Here is a 19,745-nt window from a genome sequence, read left to right as displayed (position 1 = left end):
GCTTTTATTTTGGTTTTGTTTGCTCTCAAAGGCCTAAGTCTTGACAGGTCCCATTCATGTTATAGGAACAGAGAATACAGAAGAGAAAAACATATCTGCCCTTACAACACTAAGGTTTTTAATTTGTGTTAAGCAGCTCAAGAAACAGACACATTTTTGAGTGTCTCCAAATAGTCAGTACAACAGGTCTGTCCTCACTTTGCAAACTGTCCTATTGTGTACAAAATGGGAAAATAGTATACTTACATTGATTTCCTCAGTTTTTGGAGGATTGTTAGAAACAGGGACTTCTTCAGCTTCAGCTGCTTCAGGGTTACATTCTTCAGGTAAATCCACACACTTGCCCTCAAGGCGATTTTGAGATGGAGCACTGACCATGTCCTCACTGTCAAGGATACTTATCACAGCTAGAAGAGATTTATGTAATTTTACCTTAACCTTTATATAAATGATGTAAGTTTAAGCAAAAAGAAGTAACAGAGCTAGCAAGAGCAAACAATTTGGTTCTCCATCCTGCCACACATATTGGGCTTTCTCCAAAAGCTAAAACTATTGTGCTGGTTTTGGCTGGGATAGAAATTTTCTTCATAGTAGCTGGTACTGCTCTATTCTGGATTTGTGCTGAAGGCAGTGTTGATAACAGGGATGTTTTAGTTACTGCTGAGTAGCACTTATACAGAGCCAAGGCCTTTCCTGCTTCTCACACCATGCCAGCAGTGAGTGGGCTGGGGGTGCACAAGGAGATGGGAGGGGACACAGCCAGGACACCTGACCCCAGCTGACATCCCATAAAATATGGCATCATGTTCAGCATAAAAGGCAGGTGAAAGAAGGAAGAAGCAGGAGACAGTAGAAGTTATGGTGTTTGTCTTCTTTCCCATGACCCATTTTCCTGCTTTCCTGGAGATGGCTGAACACCTGACAATGGGAAGCGGTGAATGAATTCCTTGTTTTGCCTGACTTGCATGCAAGACTTTTGCTTTCCCTATTAAGGTGTCTTTATCCCAACCCATGAGTTTTCTCACCTTTAGCTCTCTGATTCTCTCCCCCATTCACCCAGGGGAAATGAGTGACTGGCTATGTGGGGCTTAGTTTTCAACTGGGTTTTAACTGGTGACAACTAGAGATTGGGTAAAGGATGCCGCTCCACAGCAAGGAAGAAGGCGGAGAAAATCAGTTGTCAAGGCCATGGAGGGGCAAAAAAGAGAAAAATGTGGCTGGAAAGGCACCCTGGTAGACAGTTGCTTCAGTCTGAATACTGAGGATGCATCATCTTTTAAAATAGTAAATCAAGCAGCACATCCCATGGCACACAAATTGGTAATGGTGTACAACATTAAAATAAATACTGATCTCTCCTTATAATACTTTAAGTTCTACCAGCATCTCAATATTTTGATTGAGAATAAAAAGATTCACTATGCACTTTCTCCAAGGACTTTCTTTAAGGAGGGTGTTCTCTCTACAGTTTAATGAAAGTTAGCAGTAACGTGCTACTACTATTTCAATCTGAGACACCTACAGTGTTATGGCAAACTACATATTTCACTTCAGGAGCTCTGCTACCCTACCACACAGAACATTTCCAACATACATTCACTGTCTGCCTCCGGGGATTCAGCAAGCTGTGGATTTGTTGCAACCAGTATGGCTTTTTCTTCTGATGAAGAGGTCATTTCAGACTCCTGGTAAGTTGTTGCACTTCATGAAAAGAGAGAAATTCATCATAAAGTTTGAAAGCACACCTTTAAGAGCTTTACAAGTTACTTTCTCACTGTAAAATCTTCAAGTTTCAAATCACAAAAAATACAAGAAAAATTAGGAAGTCCTCTATCAACATAATTCAATTTGTGACTCAAGTTGTAATTCACTTTGTAACTCACTTTATGCAATGAATCAAATACTTAACATTCTTTCCAGCTATCCAACACTAGATAATAATATAACAGAGGTGTATTACAGATAATGTTTTATTTGTCTTCTGTAGAAAGAGGGCAACTACAGTAAGAGGTTCAGAACCAACTGAACATAAGTCTGTATAGGTGAAAGTTACCAGTTGAAATTAAGGGTTCTCTCATTGCTGACATTCTGTCTTTGTCACTCAGCAGTTGCAGCTTTTACAGTACCTGGTGAGAAAATGGCTTCCCTTTCCATAAACAAATAGATGCTAGTTGAGCACACACAGAAAACAAAAATTAAGTGTAAAAAATACTGTCAGAAAGCATTCAAACTCCAAAATAAACCCACTGAAGTTACAGGAATCTTAGGATTCATTTTTAACTACACAATTCTCAGAAAAAAAATTCCAGGGTTTATGTTCACAGTATCTGCTTCATAACTCTCACAAGGTCTGTATGGGACTGTTGAATGAAGTCTTTATCATCATACTTTGTGGTGTGCAATGATTTGGAAAAAAAAGGCTCAAATTGACAGCTAGTCAATATGCATTACATTCATGCCAGATTATTTCTGGTCACAGACAGAATGGAATAGAGAGGCCCTTACATATAAGAACACAGGAAAGAACTAATCCCAGGTCACAATCAGTTTTTCCAACACAGAAAAGCCAGCAGCTATATGTTGTGTGAACCCAAAGATGTATCTACTTCATAAGCTCACCCTTCATTTCCAGCCCCAGAAGTTGCAGCCTCAGCAGCTTTAAACACCGACTTATACTCAGGAAGGGTATGATATTCAGGATTTGATTCTTCCACAAATCCTACAAAATGAAGAGACAGATGACTTCCCTGTTGCACTCAACACCACTTCTTCTAAACTGCTCATATGACTTTGAAGTGATCCTTTAGGCATTTCACCTAGGATAGCAACTTAACAAAATAATGCTGCCAAGACTTCCAAGTGCCCAGATGGCCTGTATTCTTCTTTCCAGCAGAACGAGAAGCCTGATGCATAATTTCAGTCAAATAATGTAAAAATTCCTACAAATTATAGAAGTACCCCAGAACATAACTAGAAGACGAAGTTTTAAACATGCACCCCTTTCGAAACTCCCACACTGTTGTCTTCCAGCTGCAACTACACCAAAAAAAGGACTTAAAACATGGAGGTAATTTTAAAAGCCTAGAGCACTTGTGAAAACTCATCATTAATTGCTGCACTCTTCAATAATTCCATCTTTTGAAGACATTTGAAAAATTCAGAAACTTACGTTATCACAGGATGAAACGTACCTGCTTCTTTTCTTTGTCCTGAAGAATCTGGTTGTTTCATATGGAAAGGTTTATCTTCAATCATTTCACTTTCTTCCTCCTTCTCCAATTGTTGAACATCAACAGTTTCTTCAGAGGAAGAATTAGCTGGTTTAGCAGCTATAAAGATGACATCATCTTCAAAATCACCAGGTGATTTTGCATCATGATACTCCAAAGTAGTCTGGTCTGATCTGACAGAGAAGTTACTATTTTCCTTGCTGACATCCATCTTCTCCAAATCATCTCCAGGTATGCTTTCTGAAGACTCCTGCAATTCAGCATGATCTTCCCCAGGACTGCTCAGAGTAAACAGAGTTGGTTTAGTTCTACTTTCAGACCAAGCATCCTCTACCAAGCCATGATGATGCTCAGATGAAGCTCCAAATAGTGCTTTATCATCTTCTGTCATCTAAAATAAAAGTTCAGATTGGCAACATGAGGCTGCTTGTTGTCAAAGCAAAACAAAAAACCCCAACAAATACTGGTATTTCTAAGTTCCACATGTCCTCTTAGTGAGGCAATGCAAAATTAATTCTCATTTTAGCATTATCTTAGATTTAAGGCTGAGTGTAAAAATTTATTACACTTTAGATTGCTTATTGAGTTTCCATGATATTGAAGAATTAAGAATAAATCAGTCTTGCTCACAATGTCATCTCAGGCTCTTCACTGGGTTTACTAGTGTGTTTTTGGGAAGACAAATCTTTCCCTAGTAAAACCCTAACTCAAGATTTCTCTATTTCATGGTTGCCTTTTCAACAAACACATATGCACTACTAAAATATGCTGGTGTTCAACTATGCCTGTGGCATGGAACAAGCAAACTAATCTGGCCAAAGTGCCACGATTAGTAAGAATTTCATACTGGAGAGAGTACATCTTGTTACAATTGAGTAGCTCCTTGTAACATACACAAGCTACTCACACATGGGACAGCAGCACATGCCACTCTTGTGCCCCCCATTTGGGCACATTATGCTGGCAACTGGCTGATGGGCTGAACCACAGAATCCAGCTACACAGCTGCAGGAGCAGAAGGGACCACAGCTGGTCAGATGGACCCAGTGCATTTGAAAACTACATGGATGCTATCCCTGGTGCAAGGCAAGAAGCAAATCCGAAAACTTTAGGCCTGAGAGAACAAAACACTACAGTTCACTTCATCAGGAGTCTCTTTTTACCATCATTTAAGTAAATCCAATGTTGCAAAATGACAGGTTGAGACTCAATGCGTCTTTATGACTTTTGTTACTTTCCCAGATGTTAAATTTACAAAACTTAACAAAACCAAGCAAGAGGCTCCATCTATATTCCTTACCTTCCTGCAACACTACCATTTGAAAGGTACAGCTGAAAGGTGAACTAACATTCTGAACAACATCTGAGTAAAACCCACCGTGGTCCCTGATGTTTGTTACGAATATGTTCCCGCAAGAACATGATGTTACAAAATGTCTAGCGTAACACAATCTTTTGTTTTACCAAATTCTGCCATTCTGATTCACAATCCAGATTCTCAGTATAAGGAGTTTTGGCAAACTAAAGTCTAAATTAAATCACAGCATTATCTGCAAAACTCACTAACTGCAGTCCAGCTTACCCCAACAGTCCACTTTGCATGTGAGCTCTCTTCCCTGAAAGATATTCTAGGTTCCTTTGCCCGTAATGGAGGAGTAACTGATCGTCCTGGGGATGCAGAGGGAGTTGCAAGGGGTGTAGTGCGAAGGCTGGACCTGAGAATAGACTGAGGAGTAAACCCAGGAAAACCAGGAGATGTGGCCAAAACTTTAGCTCTCTAGGAAAAGAAATGAAGAGATTTAATTTAGAACCAGTTAAAACTTCAAAACAGAAGACTGTGCTTAAATTACAAAAAATATAATTACCCTGAACTGTGAATTGGGTTTATAGCAGCAGAAAGTTTTGCCTCTGCACTGTTCTTCCAAAAAAACCAAAATTTTAAAGATAAAAATACATGCTTTTTATGTTTCCCTTCGTTCATCTTTGTAATGTCAACAAAATAAAAGTTATTTTTCAAAATTACTTCTTCAGGAAACAAGGATATGACATCTTGTTTTCTGCAAGGTTATCTCCTATCCCACTAACTTTTGCAATTCCTACACTGCTCTCATAAAAGGCACACAACGTTACTCTGCACAGCAGTGTTTTCAGTCACTGCATCTGACAGCCATTCTGCAAAGAAACAGACACAGCTTTTTTTTTATTAATTCATCAGCCGTGCACAAGAGGAAGTGACACTGCTGCAGAAATACCTACACTTCTTCATGTAGAAGCATTCAGCTATTCTTATCTTAGATTATTTTACAGTGGTGAAAAGGTTTCAAAAGAGGAGGATGAAACTAGTTCATTTGTATGGATGTTACTTCACAAGAAGGTGAAAAGATGGAATTCTTCCATACAGTAAAAATAAATTTAGTTCACAAAGCTATGGGATAAGCTGTCCACTGCAATCAGCTGAGAACTAAATTTTCCTGCTTAAAGACTGTTCCCAACTTACTGCTTCCAAAAGGGCTGTGTATGTAATAACCACATGCATAGTGAAAATTTCAATCCAGACACACTTCTACTAAATACTTTGGTGATTTCACTTAAAACAAACCTCAGAAGTTTTTAATTTGGTTGGTTGCTACTGAGTTTTTAGAATACAAACCTTGACCACACGAGGAGTTTCCAGTAAATTCAGCTCTGATGCTCTTGGCAGATTGTTTTGGGAGCTGGAGCGATGTGTATTTGATCTCAGGGGGCTGGATGCCACAAAAGAAGTAGAAGCTGTGCACGGGGACTGCCGGCTCTCATCCTGTGCCACAGAGCGGGAAGGAACAGGACGAACCACCAAATCCAGCAACCTGTTAAAATACTCATTTTAAACTGGGAACATCAATAAATAAATGGAAAAAAAGCATGCTGTGATTATCTCAGATGATACAGAACAAAAACACTGGACGAACAAGAAATACAACCTCACTGCAGGGGGTGATCTATCAGTCCCACAAACAAGTGACAGGCACTTTGGGGCATTTTTTCATTTCTTTACATTTTATACCTAATTTCCTAAATCCCTGCCTCTGACATAAGAATACCCAATTTTATGTTGTACAAGTGACCTAATTCTCAGCAGTGGAGAAAACTCATCTACATTTCAATGCAGGGACCATTTCAAATAGCGTACCTAATTCTGTCCCTAAGTTGACTTTTTCTTTGAGATACAACACTAAATCAAACAGAATCCTTAGTAAACCAAAAAAGCATATGCACCTGCACATGTATATACATGATAAAGAATACAATTTTGAAATATAAAGTCTGTAGATCTACTATACCTTGAACACTTTTGAGAAAGTTTTGTAATAGGTGTCCCAAGAAATGCATCAGGCAACTCTGCACCAGGGAGAGGATGTGTACTGACTGCTGGCTCTGTAGTTCTAGGACTAGAAGGAAAATGAAAACGTAATTGATTTTCATTCCCTCAAAGTCCAGCCATATTAGAATTAAAGTTTATTTAGGTACATCCCATGTAGGACAATCACCTGACAATTATAAGCCTTTTCTCTACTCTTACTAATTCTGCTTATTTTTAAATAACCAAGCAGGAACTGGTAAAAGATTACTATGTGATCACACAAGTGATTCTATAAAAGTTGGTGCACCAACAGCTTCATGATAGTGACAAACAGTTTGAGTATCAGTCTCTTAAACACATTTGCCATAATGTAAATATGTGCATTTGTATAGAGAAGATTATCATAGCAGAAAAACTCTGCGAACACTACACACGAGGATTTGATTGTTAGCTGTTATATAATATATGTGCAGAAATGCAAAACAAAGCTTTATTCATGTCCACCTTCCCACTAAAGAAGGAACACAATTCAAAGTGAAATCTCTTTCTCTCCCCCTACAACTCACTCTTTCTCCACCTCCCTCTGCAAACACGCAGCTTAAGAGTAACTTTTATAAAAGGCTGCTTACCTATCGTATTGTGAGGTATTGGTTTTCTGCTCATTTCCTAACCATACTTCTCCAATTTTGGACAGCACTTTACTGATGAAAGTTGCTCTTGTATGCACATTTCCTGCATTAGCCTGCCTTGTTGCTGTTGATAATGGCTTTGGCCTTGGGACTGTAAAGCAAGAGGGAGAAGTATCAGCCTTGTGTAATCAAAGCAATGGCCAGCTGCACATCCTAGTTCCCTTCTCTAGAATTACCTTCTCTTAAGACTGATGAAGGCAAACGGTACGGCTTGGCTCTCTCTACTGCCAGCTTCCTTTGAACTGTGGGAAGGATCTTGCCATACTGGTCCAACAGAGAATTTCTGGCTACTGCTCTCTCTCTCAAGCGAGGATCACGATCATTCTGACAAAGGAAATGTGTAAAGCAAGAAGTTAACAATTCACCAGAAGTTCATTGCACAGAAATAACTGCTCTTTCCAACTAAGGCCTAAAGTTGCTCTACAAACAAAGGAGAACAAATCCACAGAACCACCAGAACCACAGCAAGTTCTAGGTTCCACCCAGGAGCACACACCAATTTCACCTGGTAGTTTTCAATAAGTGCAAGGAAGACTAGTAAAAAAACCTGAAAACGTAAAAACCCCAAATAACTCCAAAACTCACAACTAAAACCCATAGGGAAAATTTTACCTGTGGAGCATTTAGACTGCTCCCAGGTAAAAGCCAGATACAAGACATACAACATACTCTTTACTCCACAGAAACAAGTAACACAAACAACTTCCATAACCTAAACCATACATAACAGTGGGATTTGAGAAACTGAATGAAAAGACAAGATATATATTTATTCCGCAGACGCAAACAAACTGTTTTAACTGGAGTCAGTCATGGTCTGTTAGTTTTAATTCATATTTCACTCAGCAGGACTGCTACCCTTACCATCAGATTGGCCTTCATGGACTGATTCAGCTGGAGTGCTGGGATGTAGTTGGCACGCTGCAGATGGTGGACTAAGAGGAATTCATGATTCTGAACACCAGATTTGGTCTGTAAAAACTTCTCCAAACACTCCTGTGAGAAATAACATGTTTCAAACATCATTACAAGTCTGCCCCTTCTCTTGCCAAAGAGACAAGGGTTTTTTTGTTTCTCCCAACTCACTTTTTCTGTGTCTGTGAAGGGCAGCTTCAGCAAATCCTCCATCAGCCCCATCTCCTGACAGATTTCATACATGTGCTTTAGCAGCTCTTCTATGTTTAACTTCGTGGTGTGGTGCTGCAACAGACCCCAAGCCTCCACCATGCACCTGCAGTAAAGGTTTAGGACATGGAAAGGAATGGGAACACCACCTAAGGCAAAAAGATGCCCCACAGTGATGGGATCCATTCAAAGCTCAAAGGAAACGGAGAGGAGCCCCGTTTGTGTCAGCAGTTCTCCACATTTCCCAGTAGGTGAATGCCAAAACAGTGGAGATTTCCTTACCTGTTGGACAACAACACGGTGAGGAACAGCCGCACTTCGCTGCTGCTGGACATCGACGGCTTCATCATCTGCATGTACCTGAGGGCACGCCTGTGCTCTCCCTGGCACATGAGGGACTGAATTATCCTCATGTGCTGCCATGACACAGTCTTGAGTGTAGCCGGATGGAAGAGCAGGGCCAGGGAATTCTGGACAAGTTGAGAACAGCTTCATTACCATGGATACACACACCCATGTAAGAGTCAAAACTTTCTGCAGCAAGGCTGGACGTGGGTTAGACCAACTCAGATATCTAAATAACAAAATACTTGATCCAGGACACATCAGTAAAAATTCTTCAGTATTTGGCGGGTAAAAAAAAAAATCAGCCACCCAGAACAAAGTGAATGCTTTAAGAGGAGCAATTCGGATTTCTCTAAGTTCACAAAACCCTGTGTACAGACATCACTTTTAATAAATACGTAACTTGATAACTCACACTATTAAAAAACTGGTCCCATCAGCACTGTGACAAGAACAACATTCAGTATGAGGAAGAATAGCTATTAGGTTGAAACATCACTCCTGCAGTCTTTTATCTCAAATGTTCCTGCTACCATCAGTTTCCACGCTTCAAGTACCAAAAACACTCTTCTAGAAACAGTGCCCAACCAGTCTGCTAAAAACCTAACCACAGTCAGCTTTGAAAATTCAAATATTAAGCATTATTTAAGTTGATTACTCCTTTGTTTCAAACAATTTCTTGTCAAAGTAATTAAAGCAAAATTTGAAATCATAACTTGTTGCTGAAGATGTCAGACCAGTGTTAAAAAAAAGCTTCCAATGCTTCAATAGCTCCTTATACCTAAGTACCAATTTAAAAATATTTTATTGGTTACAGCTTTGCAGTGCAATGAGTGTCTAACTCAACTGTTTCATACTTACTTCATAATCATTGTGATCTAGAAGCCAAAACCCTTGAATCAGCTTAACAAGACCCCAAGGGATTGCAAAGGCAGTTGGAAAGGAGTCAATTGAAGTTTCTGTTTTATTTGGAAAGGAATGCATAATATCCAGCAGCAAGTAAATTGTCTGAGAGTACCTAATTAAGGTGAATAAATTGCTAAGACCAAAAACTTGTATCACATTACAGTTAGCAGAACATAGTAATATTATCATTATAGGAAGCAGAAAATCCTAATGTATCGCTCTTGCTATTTCAAGCTATTACAACCCATTATATCAATAGTCACGTGCTAATCACAAAACTGTATTCTGAATATATTTCCAGAAAGAAACACTTGTGGATTTCTGTAAGGCAATCAGAAAGGCAGATATGGGGTATTTCTATACTGCTGTTACAAACCCAGGCTTCTGCTGCCGTCAGTGAAGCTACCAGCTGGACACTCAACACACTTCAACATCCAATGCTTAATTATTAAAGAAAGCAAGTTCTACAGCTGTTTTATTCTCCTCATTTCCTGTCTTCACAAAACCAACACAAATTATGGTACCCTTACAATGGAACTTAGCACTGACTGATTGAAACTGTGTTCAAACTGCATGTGGATCCCTCACTCCAAGTGTCATCTTCCCTTTCTGACATCCCATGTCAGGGACGTGTCTGAGTAAGGCTGCTTGGGACTATAAACATTTTTAACCCCTTTGCTCTCCAGGCTCCACTCTTGGTTTAGCCAACAAACATTCTGTAAGTCTGCATGTTCCAGCAGCCTAAAAATTAGGCTTCTGCCCAATGAATATTCAGTGTGCCTGCACTTTTTACACAAAAAAAACCCCCAAAACCAAACACTGTTAGCAAGGCTGGGAAACAAATGATTTGGGCAAAAATCAGCGACTGGAAAACCACTGTTACAAACCCTTTTGCTCTGAAACAGTACATTTTAGGGCACCACACTAACCAGCAGTCATATGCTATGTATAGGGGTATCTCAAAAAAATTAGTAACTGTGTTAAAATTTGAGAATAACTAAGTGAGGTTTTTATCTTGAATACAACTTACAGAACATGTTTTCTCATATGAGAAGAGACTTCACAACAAAACACTTAAAAAAGAAATCAGAAAAATTCCAGTCTAGAAAGAAATTAAGCAGTGCTTCTGTCTAGGACTTAATCCATTCTAAATGTGTTCACTCACACTCTGTTTGAGGAATAAATTTAAAAGTGTTGTTAACCACACACAGGTGACAAGTATGTAAAAACTTTTATGTGCACACACTGAAGAAGTAATAACAAAATCGGGAAAGGATACAATTGCATGTTTGTCGCTTTCTTCAATGCTTTCTAGCAAATAGAGATCCAGCAGTGCCTGAAATGAAAGAGGAAAAGGTTTTCTAATGCTCCTGTCTTTCACCATCATTGGCTTTAGGGGACTGCTGCTGCTGCTGCTGCTGGGGTTTTCAGTGAACAGAACACTCACGTGTAAACTAACAGGTGGGTATTTCCCAGTGCCGCCTTCATCTCTCCGCCACAACTTCTCCACTTCCTCTCCCAACTGGGAAACCATCCCATCAATCATCAAGCAATCAGAATCCCATTTGCCTCTGCAACAAAAGGGAGCAAGGGCTTGCACAGAGTCAAACACTCATGCCAGCCTCTCAGTGTCACAGACCTCAGAGTCACAGGAAAGACAGTCCTTAGCTCACAATGAACTTATTAATTAGGGAGTCCAATGGACAAACCCAGGAGAAGAGCTGCAATGACCTTTTGGGTTCCAGGTTTGCTTTCTTGTTCTGTTACGTGTAATGCCAAGGAGTGCAGACAAGGGGTTTTAATTGCAGAAATAACCACTCTCACACAGTCTAACAATGGCAGCTTTCTAGAGGTTTCTCGAAGTCTTACCTTGATAAGCGCTCGAGTTTCTGTCGGTGACCTGTATAGTAGCTCTGAATCAGAGGGTAATTGTAGAAAGGTCTGGACAAATGCATGTGATCATCTACAGGTGATAAAGTACATGCAAGTTAAAGAAGTAAGACCACATTTCTCAACTAAAACTTTGGTCTAGACAGACAGAAGCCACACAACCTCAAGTGTTTTGGTACTACAGGTTCTGCTTACCTAAACCCTCGGGAAGGAGACTGGATCGACAGAACCAGATGACCACTTGTGCATACAAAGAAATGAGGCTGGTTACCATCTGCTTATTTGTCAAGTCTGTAAACCCTGAAAAAAAAAAGCATAAGATGATGTGGATATTGCAATTCCTCTCCTTTTTAAAAAGCTCCCTTCTGCAGAACAAACAGAAAGTATAGAACACCATGGTGGAACTCTTCTAACATGTAGCTGTCCCTCTGGATCACTTATGAATTCGAAGAAAAAAAAAAATTCGCCCTCAAAACAAAAACCAGTCACTACAAAGAAACAAAATCACTAAAGATTAAAATTGAAAAATTAAAACCTTATTTATTTATTAGATAAGGAAGGAGGAAGATGTTTGTTTTCCATGTAGCAGAGATTTTTACTTTAGCAAAAGAGATTGTAGTCCTCTTTTTCCTCTCAATATCCCAACAATGATTTTTAAAATCAGAAGCCAAAAAACCTCAAGGAAATTGCTTTACACATTGCTCATTTCAGCTTCTATTGTATTTCCCAGCAATTTGCACACAACTGTCAATTGCTAACTAACAATTAGGAACACTTCTCAGCACTGCCACACTCAGGTGCTGCATCTGCCACCCAGGTGCTCACTCAGCTCAGTGCTGAACCAGTGTAGCCTCCCCTACCCAGCCTCATCAACTCCTCAACAAGCTGCTCCCCTCAACTCAAAGTGGCTTAAATCAAAATCCCAACTGCTCAGATTTAAGCCCCCCCTCCCAGCTCAACCTGACTCTCTCCCAGCCACCCAAAACAACAACAGCTCCTGGCTCCACAGTTGCAACCCAAACATCCTTCCAAATCTTAACCATCAGAACAAAGGCCTAGCAGTGCTCTCACCAACCTTTCTCAGTAAGCTCTCGGGCTTCTGTTAGAAAACAGTTCAGGACTGTGCTGAGGTTGCTCAGCAGCAGCTGGCAGTGCTGAAGGGACTGTAATGTCTGTGGGTCAATGAAGTTGCAAGAGCCGTCAAACAGCGGAACACCTTGTCAAGGAGAAACATCAAATCATCACTCAGCACAGCAACTGCACACTTCCAACTTAAACACTTCAACAACCACAAGAGACTTAAAGAACCACTTAAAGAACCAGCAGCATACACTGGCAGACTACTGAAGAAGATCCCTTACAAAGAATGACTCGAGGTTTCAAAAGTCACCACACCACTACTCACATATTTGGTCCAGTTCATCTTTTGTACAGATCACTTTGTTCCACGTCCACTCAAGAACAAACCGTAAATTTACAGCAGAACTTGGCTGCTCTTTAAAAACAGAAAACAAAAAGGACATGAAGCTGCAATTCCTAGCCAAAACAGACACAACATACAAACAATGGAAGCAGCATTACCTTCAGAAGTCCAGTGTTTAATGCATCCCGTCAGAAGTTCTAAAGAACCTGTCTGCACAGCAGCTGACAACACTGCTTCCAACTGCTCCTCCTGAACAGAACAGACAAAAGCAAATCACAACCTCACAGTTCTTTCCTCTCAGTCTCACCTTGATAAACACTGGAGTTTCTGCTGGTGACCCATATAGTAGCTCTGAATCAAACACCACCTGAGCCACTGACAGAAGTGTTTCTTTCTAACTGGATACCCATTCAGACACCACTTGCAAATGCACCTAGTTCTATATTCTTGACTCTTTCTTCATTCTAGCCACAGGCTGCACTGCTTGTTGGTTTGAGGAACGCAGTAATGTTTTCCTCTGACATTTCAATTTCACACAGGCTAGTTTCAGTCTCCATTTCTGTGCCTCAGGGTTTCAGTCTCCATTTACAGAGTCACAATTAACTCTTTTCAGTAACATCCTCTGCTAATACCCACTATGCACTTTGGGCACACTCCTTTGCCATCAGGAACTCGTGAAGGGGACAGAGCAAACACCACTGTGTTTGCAAGGAAACAGTGAAGCTGAAGCCAAGCAGTTCCTGAGAGTAGCAAGACAGGAAGCAGCTTCAACAGCCAAAGCATTCAGTTACAATTTGTTAAAGTACCAAAGAGAAGTGAAACATTTCAGTTCTAATAAGCTGGAATTTCAGCCTGTTCAATTACTGTATTCTAATGCCATGGCAGTCCTTGAGAAGGATAATGCAGAGGCATGCACACACATGGGAAATAATGTAGCAGCTTATTCAAGCTCAGACCTTTCTTTCATGTGAAATGATCCTGCATGTTTTTTTTTCTTTCCTCAAATTTTTTTAAAACGAGTTTTAAAAGTTTGCATTCCAAGTAAAATAATTACATTTAAGAGCAATTTCTACACATTAGAAGACATAGGGTATTTCCATAATTTTCTGAAAATGCATTTCAGACAAGAAAACATGCCAAATGCTACTTAGTGTAATAAACAAAATTCCAAGATACTTGACCTAACTCTGAAATTTCTCTTTCTAGCATCCAAAGGCAATCCCTGCTTAATGCAGTGTCTGAACAATATAGTCACAATTCAGCAAAGGTCATCATAAAATTTCTTGCTTTCCCAAGTAACTTCGCACCAGACTTGATATCAGAAAATCTAATCAGAATGAAAAAGGCTTGCAAAATAAGCATTCTATGGGCTGGGTCTGCTTGCCAAATTTGTTTTAGCTATCACACTATGCAGAAGTGTTATTTTTCCTGACACATTTCCACAGTCTGGTGAAGGATCTCACAGACAGGAAGATGAAGGCAGGGGGAAGACTGCTCTCCCCTTCCTACTGCTTGCTGTTCCACTCCATGATGACCATCCAACCCTTCAGCTTTGACCCTGCCTGGACAAAGATGGGCTATTCATCACAAAGGCTCCTTCTTTCATTAAAATCTTCAGATGAGAAACAAAGATGCTGCACCAAAAATGGAAAACCCACGAGAGAGGGGTGTGAAGCCACTATGGTGACAGACAGAATGCAGCACTGTTGAGAGATACAGGTGATGCAGGTGCTGCAGCAAGAGAGCAGTTTAAGAGGAGGAAATCGAGCTACCACAGCTCAAGGCAAAGGCTACAGAGGTAAAGATCAGTTTTGACAGGATGAAGAAAAACCTACTGATGAAGGGAAAATGAGAGGAAGTGGTGATGCAATTGTCAGGTAACTCTCTACCTGACACCATTATAACTGGTTAGCACTTCCTTGGAAGGAAATAATGTCTAGTGCAGCAAGATGGTGTTTGCAATAGTGCACACCTGAGGGAGGCACCATCAGGGTCACATACTTCACTGCACCCAAGGCTCTGAGACACTGAGGGCATGAAAAGGATGAAGGCTGTTCCCAGGGACAGCTGCTTTCTGACGCACATGCCCAGCACTGACTGAATGCTTCCGCAGGCAGACCCGGGGCATGGAATTTACAGATGGGTCACTGAAGACAAACCTCTCAGGGTTGTTCACAGCCAGAAGACTGGATCTAAGAATATTATTACTTCTGCTAACTGTACGTCAAAACCTGCCTCTCAGAGCAGCTTGCAATCAAAAATCATGGTCTTATAGCCTCTACAGCCTTCAGACAAGATGGATGTATTTCCCCCTGGATTCCCCAGCGTACACCCACCTGACTCAGACTGGATGGTTGGACATCAACCAGTCTTGGAGACAGCAAGCCAGCTACAAGACACCGAGAGTAGCTGTCACGAATGGCTTCACTTATTAAAGGACCAGATTTCTTCAAAAACTTCAGGGTCTGAAACATCAATCAAAACAGGTTAAGATAGCATTCAATCACTAAGATCACTCAGACCGTCAGAAAGCTGCATTAGTAGCAGTAGGCTTTAGGTTAGCAATTTTGGTAAGCATTGCTATGTAAAGTCTTCAAGACAGCACAACACTAACAGTTTGAGTTTCTAAAAAAAATCCTAAAAAACCCTTGCCAATGCTGAAGGCAAGAAACTATTTTCCAGCCTCTCTGTCAATACACAAGCCGAGCTTTTCCCTGACACAAATTACATTCTGTAGAAGTTAAAACTAATACAACTACAAATCACTCTTTGAAATACTCTATGCTCATTTGTGAGGAAAATGATTTATATGGGTATAATTAGTGAGCTGGAACTTAATTTCAAAGAGTTTGGCCTTAACTGTGCAGTGGCTGAGAAATTATAATTTGGCCAAGGTTGAGAGAAAAACATGCATCTCTTCGACAACAGTTAAATCACTTCTCCCTTTCTCCATGCTGTCCTCCTTTCTCAAGTTCATCACGGATCAAAACCCTAACTCCACTCTATACAAAGAAGTAAACACTTTCCCCAGCTCCCACCACACTCCTCCTTCCTACTACAGCAGCGCTGCAATTCCTTTCTGGCCATTCAATCCCTGCTCATGCCTCCCTAGAACAGTGCCATTTGCATGAAACTGGCAGGATAGGACTGCAGCTGTGCATGTGGATGGGCAGTGTGAGCATCAAGTGGTCTCTGACACTCAAAGCACTGCAAGAGAAAAGTTAGTAAAGGTGCATCTCGTGACACTCTCAATACAGCAAAAAAGGTCACCTCCTTCTGGAAGCCAGTGCAAGTCATGTGAACAACTCCCGAGCTGAGCAAGCACGTCACATCTGCAGAAACAAGGAACATTTGACAGACCTTGTCACCGTATCACCAGTTTATGCTTTTTAATTAGTGCTATCTGCAAAGACAAACCTCCAGCACCCCTTTCCTCCATCTCATCACTTACACATGTCCCATAAAAAGGAGTGACTCTCTGTCTCTGGAAACTCAAGCTTGAGTGCTACCCAGGTGCTGTGCTTTGGGCCTCAGCTCAAAGGCATTTCATTTTGGGACCATCACCCCTTCCCCAGCTATGTTACAGAAGCCCCAAAACCCAAAACTCAGCTGCCTGTCACATATGTTTCACAAGACTAAGTACCTTGTCAGGACAAAGTAGTCAGGTCAGAGAAGGTTTGTGGGGCTTTTTTTTGGCTTGGTTTTCGTGTGACAAACAATGAACAAGAAAGAGAACCACTGAAGTGGCATTTGACCTCCACTGAAGCTTGCCACTATTTAAAAGAAAAGCAGTGAAATACCTACCAAAATTATAGGTGCTTGGATTAAAAAACTGTTCAGGTGGTGGATAAGAAGGAGGAACCCCCCGACTCAGACTACGCTCGTGTACCAGAATATCCAAAATGAGGTTTGGAGAAGTCATGCTTATTACAGGATCCAGTGACCACAGTGCAAAATAGGGGCAATCATGAAGGAATTCTTCCGGCCTTGAAGAAAACAGTGCAAATGTTCAAAAGCAATTTTCAAATTAACCTTTTGTAGGGATATTGAAACCTCTTAATTAAAACCTACCTCAGCGAGTCTGGCATTTGAGCATGATACCAGCGATTGATGTCAAACACTCCCAAATAAGTAGATGGTTTTCCCTGACCATAGGTATTCACTTGCCAACTGAAGATTGATACACTGGTGTCAGGAGAGATTACTGTCAAAGACAAAACATTGTTTCTTACTGTAGAAAATATGAGATATTTGCTGGTTTTAAAACATTACTTTTTATTTTGGCTTAATTCTGTTCTTTCACTCATGAAACACAACACTTTATTAACAATGATAAAAACAATACACAGAGTAGCGAACGTCCATGTGATAAGTTTTAATCACACTGCCTCTTTTTCTTGTTCAAATTGTTATCTATTCCAAAACAAATCAAATACACAATTATTAGCTCATCAAGTTGTTCGTCCCGATCATCAAAAGAAGTTATCAAATAGAACTGGCTCCAATACTGAGACCTGGGGAACACAACTAGTGACCAGGTGCTAAACGGATGCAGCCAGAAGTTTGAGCAGGAGAAAAAGAAAAACCCCAGTAACAATCCTAAGCAATAGGCAGAATGATCTTACTGCTCACTGCAGATAACTGGCAGAACAAACTGACTGACCAGCCTTATACTCATGACCCCATACACTGCTCTAGAATCCCAGCAAACATAAAATAAAACCTACTTTCTCCCTTAAAGAATGATGTTCAGAGGAATAAAAAAGTCTCACATAATTTCAGCAAACAATTCTTCTTTTTAAATAAGCCCAACAAGGTCAGCTAGACGAGTATTTAAGACTTAAAGACTGTGGGTACGGAACAGCCTTCATTGCTTAGATTTTCAAACCACGTCGATCAGAATATCCAAGCAGGGACATCAGAACAAACCTTCATTAACGTTGTCCTCTCTGTCAGCATGGTTGCGAAATTTTTCTATGGTCTGACAGCTGAGTAATTTAGTATTGCTGGTCTGCCCTCTCAAGGGAAAGATTCCACCAGTGAGGTCTAAACTGTACCTTTCATCACAGTATTCCAAACCCTGGGTTGGAAAAAAAAAAAAAAAAAAAAAAAAAAAAAAAAAAAAAAAAAAAAAAAAAGAGGTAATTTTCTCAAATTTTATCAGATATTGGCTGAAAAGGCTTCACACATTTTCAAATATTAGCATTTTCTTAGCAAAACTTTGCTCTGAAGCATGCACAGCTCACACTATTTTCCTAAGGAATTTTGGAAGTAACAGATATATGCAGGGCAGAAAAGAAAAATCAAAACTATCTCTCTGAAAAACTAACATGAAGCCTAAGCAAACAACCTCATCTTCACTGTAGGATATCTAATCACTAAAATCAATTTTAATCAATTTTAGAGATGATGTCCTGAAAAAGAAGTTCACCATTCCAAAAGACAGTTCCACAAGATAAAGCACTAAAATTCCATAAACCTGTTAAGCATTAATTTCAATGACTAGAAATTTCAGCTTTCATTCATATATGAAGAGCCACGCCCACATAAATTCAGTGCAGAGGGGAAGGAGAAAGTAATACCAAATAGTTCCTGCCAAAGATGACTTCCTAACCAAAGCTGCGTATTTCATGTTTTCCACACCAGGGCAAGCAAATCTAAGTTAAGGAACTCTAGTGCATTGAAAATATTAAGAAATGACGTTCCAGACCAGTTAAACAGGACAGCGTTCAAAGGAGTTGCACTGGTCAGACTCTGACATGAACGCAGAGACTGTACTTAAGCCTTGTGCAGAACAAAGGTAAAGATATGCTCCAGGACCATGGACTCATCTGCAAGATACAGCAGCTGCTGAGATCATCTAAAAGAGGTCTTTGGAAGTCTAATTTGAGCGTATCTTTCAGTTTTCTTACTTGAGCAGATTTAAACCAGCCTTGAAGGCAACAGAGACTCAAGTCTGACACATGTTTATAAAAACACACTGCCACATGTTCCAAAAGGTCCATTTGTGACTTTTACCATGATATGAAGTCAAAGATGTGTGGTTTCATAGCCTCAAGTCTGATTCCTGGGATGTACTGCAGTCATGTAAGCAGACAAGTGTTTTAAGCTGCTATGACTTATACTCAGCAAACAAGGAGGAGCAGATTAATTTCTCCTTGTTTACTCAAGCTTGGCCTGGCAAATGGGAACAACTCTTAAATTTTATGTCACTGAAGACCAACAAGAAGAGAGCCATCATGTCATACTGACCAATATGTGACCACAAAAAGTATTCCAACACTTAAGCGCCCACTGGGGAGCACAGATCCTATCGTGATGTATCCTTTGGGAAGGGATTAAGAACTGGCTTGTGGGGATTTTTTGGAAGTTGATGCTACCAGGTCTCAGCATGAAAGTACACGATTAAGTGGTTTATCTGTAAGCCAGCTGAAGAACCTGTCTTTCCTCCTCAGAGGGTGCAGATGCTCAGCTCTCTTCAATAGCCTTTTAAGATTGGTTCCTGTTCTAATCTTTCAACATGTACCTGTGAATGTACTACTGCTTGTATAGTCTGTACAGGGGTCCAAGTCTTAGTTTAACTACACCACAGGTTTTTCAGGTCACAAATACCCTAACTTTTTTTTTTATCACTTTGTGTGCTTTTTTTCTAAGACTGTCAACTGGAATTCCTAGTAAAGCCATTTTAAAGACTGCTGAAACATTTCAAGTCTCTGAGGTATAAACTGACATTTGTCACACCTTGTTCAGAAAAGACAACCAAGACAAATAACTGCCAAATAGTTAAAGGTCTCACA

At 40.2% G+C, this 19,745-nt stretch overlaps 1 protein-coding gene across 1 annotated transcript in view; it reads right to left on the bottom strand.

Moving 5' to 3' along the window:
- Positions 1-19,745, bottom strand: part of AHCTF1 (AT-hook containing transcription factor 1) — a 40,923-nt gene that overhangs the window by 5,915 nt on the left and 15,263 nt on the right. Inside the window, exons 8-32 of the mRNA XM_038131307.1 lie at positions 17,878-18,028; positions 17,020-17,152; positions 16,753-16,934; positions 16,219-16,280; positions 15,285-15,413; positions 13,107-13,197; positions 12,931-13,020; positions 12,601-12,741; positions 11,721-11,825; positions 11,505-11,598; positions 11,083-11,206; positions 10,915-10,971; positions 9,591-9,737; positions 8,667-8,854; positions 8,346-8,490; positions 8,124-8,255; positions 7,436-7,583; positions 7,200-7,350; positions 6,551-6,658; positions 5,881-6,076; positions 4,813-5,007; positions 3,192-3,621; positions 2,620-2,719; positions 1,595-1,701; positions 247-407 (exon numbers count right to left, since the gene is read on the bottom strand). Of these exons, the coding sequence (XP_037987235.1) occupies positions 247-407; positions 1,595-1,701; positions 2,620-2,719; positions 3,192-3,621; positions 4,813-5,007; positions 5,881-6,076; positions 6,551-6,658; positions 7,200-7,350; positions 7,436-7,583; positions 8,124-8,255; positions 8,346-8,490; positions 8,667-8,854; positions 9,591-9,737; positions 10,915-10,971; positions 11,083-11,206; positions 11,505-11,598; positions 11,721-11,825; positions 12,601-12,741; positions 12,931-13,020; positions 13,107-13,197; positions 15,285-15,413; positions 16,219-16,280; positions 16,753-16,934; positions 17,020-17,152; positions 17,878-18,028 (3,567 nt within the window). The remainder of the gene's footprint in view (positions 1-246; positions 408-1,594; positions 1,702-2,619; positions 2,720-3,191; positions 3,622-4,812; positions 5,008-5,880; positions 6,077-6,550; positions 6,659-7,199; positions 7,351-7,435; positions 7,584-8,123; positions 8,256-8,345; positions 8,491-8,666; positions 8,855-9,590; positions 9,738-10,914; positions 10,972-11,082; positions 11,207-11,504; positions 11,599-11,720; positions 11,826-12,600; positions 12,742-12,930; positions 13,021-13,106; positions 13,198-15,284; positions 15,414-16,218; positions 16,281-16,752; positions 16,935-17,019; positions 17,153-17,877; positions 18,029-19,745) is intronic.

The sequence above is a fragment of the Motacilla alba genome, chromosome 3 (genome assembly GCF_015832195.1).
Source record: "Motacilla alba alba isolate MOTALB_02 chromosome 3, Motacilla_alba_V1.0_pri, whole genome shotgun sequence".
NCBI lineage: Eukaryota > Metazoa > Chordata > Aves > Passeriformes > Motacillidae > Motacilla > Motacilla alba.
This window is presented reverse-complemented; position numbering and strand designations above follow the sequence as displayed.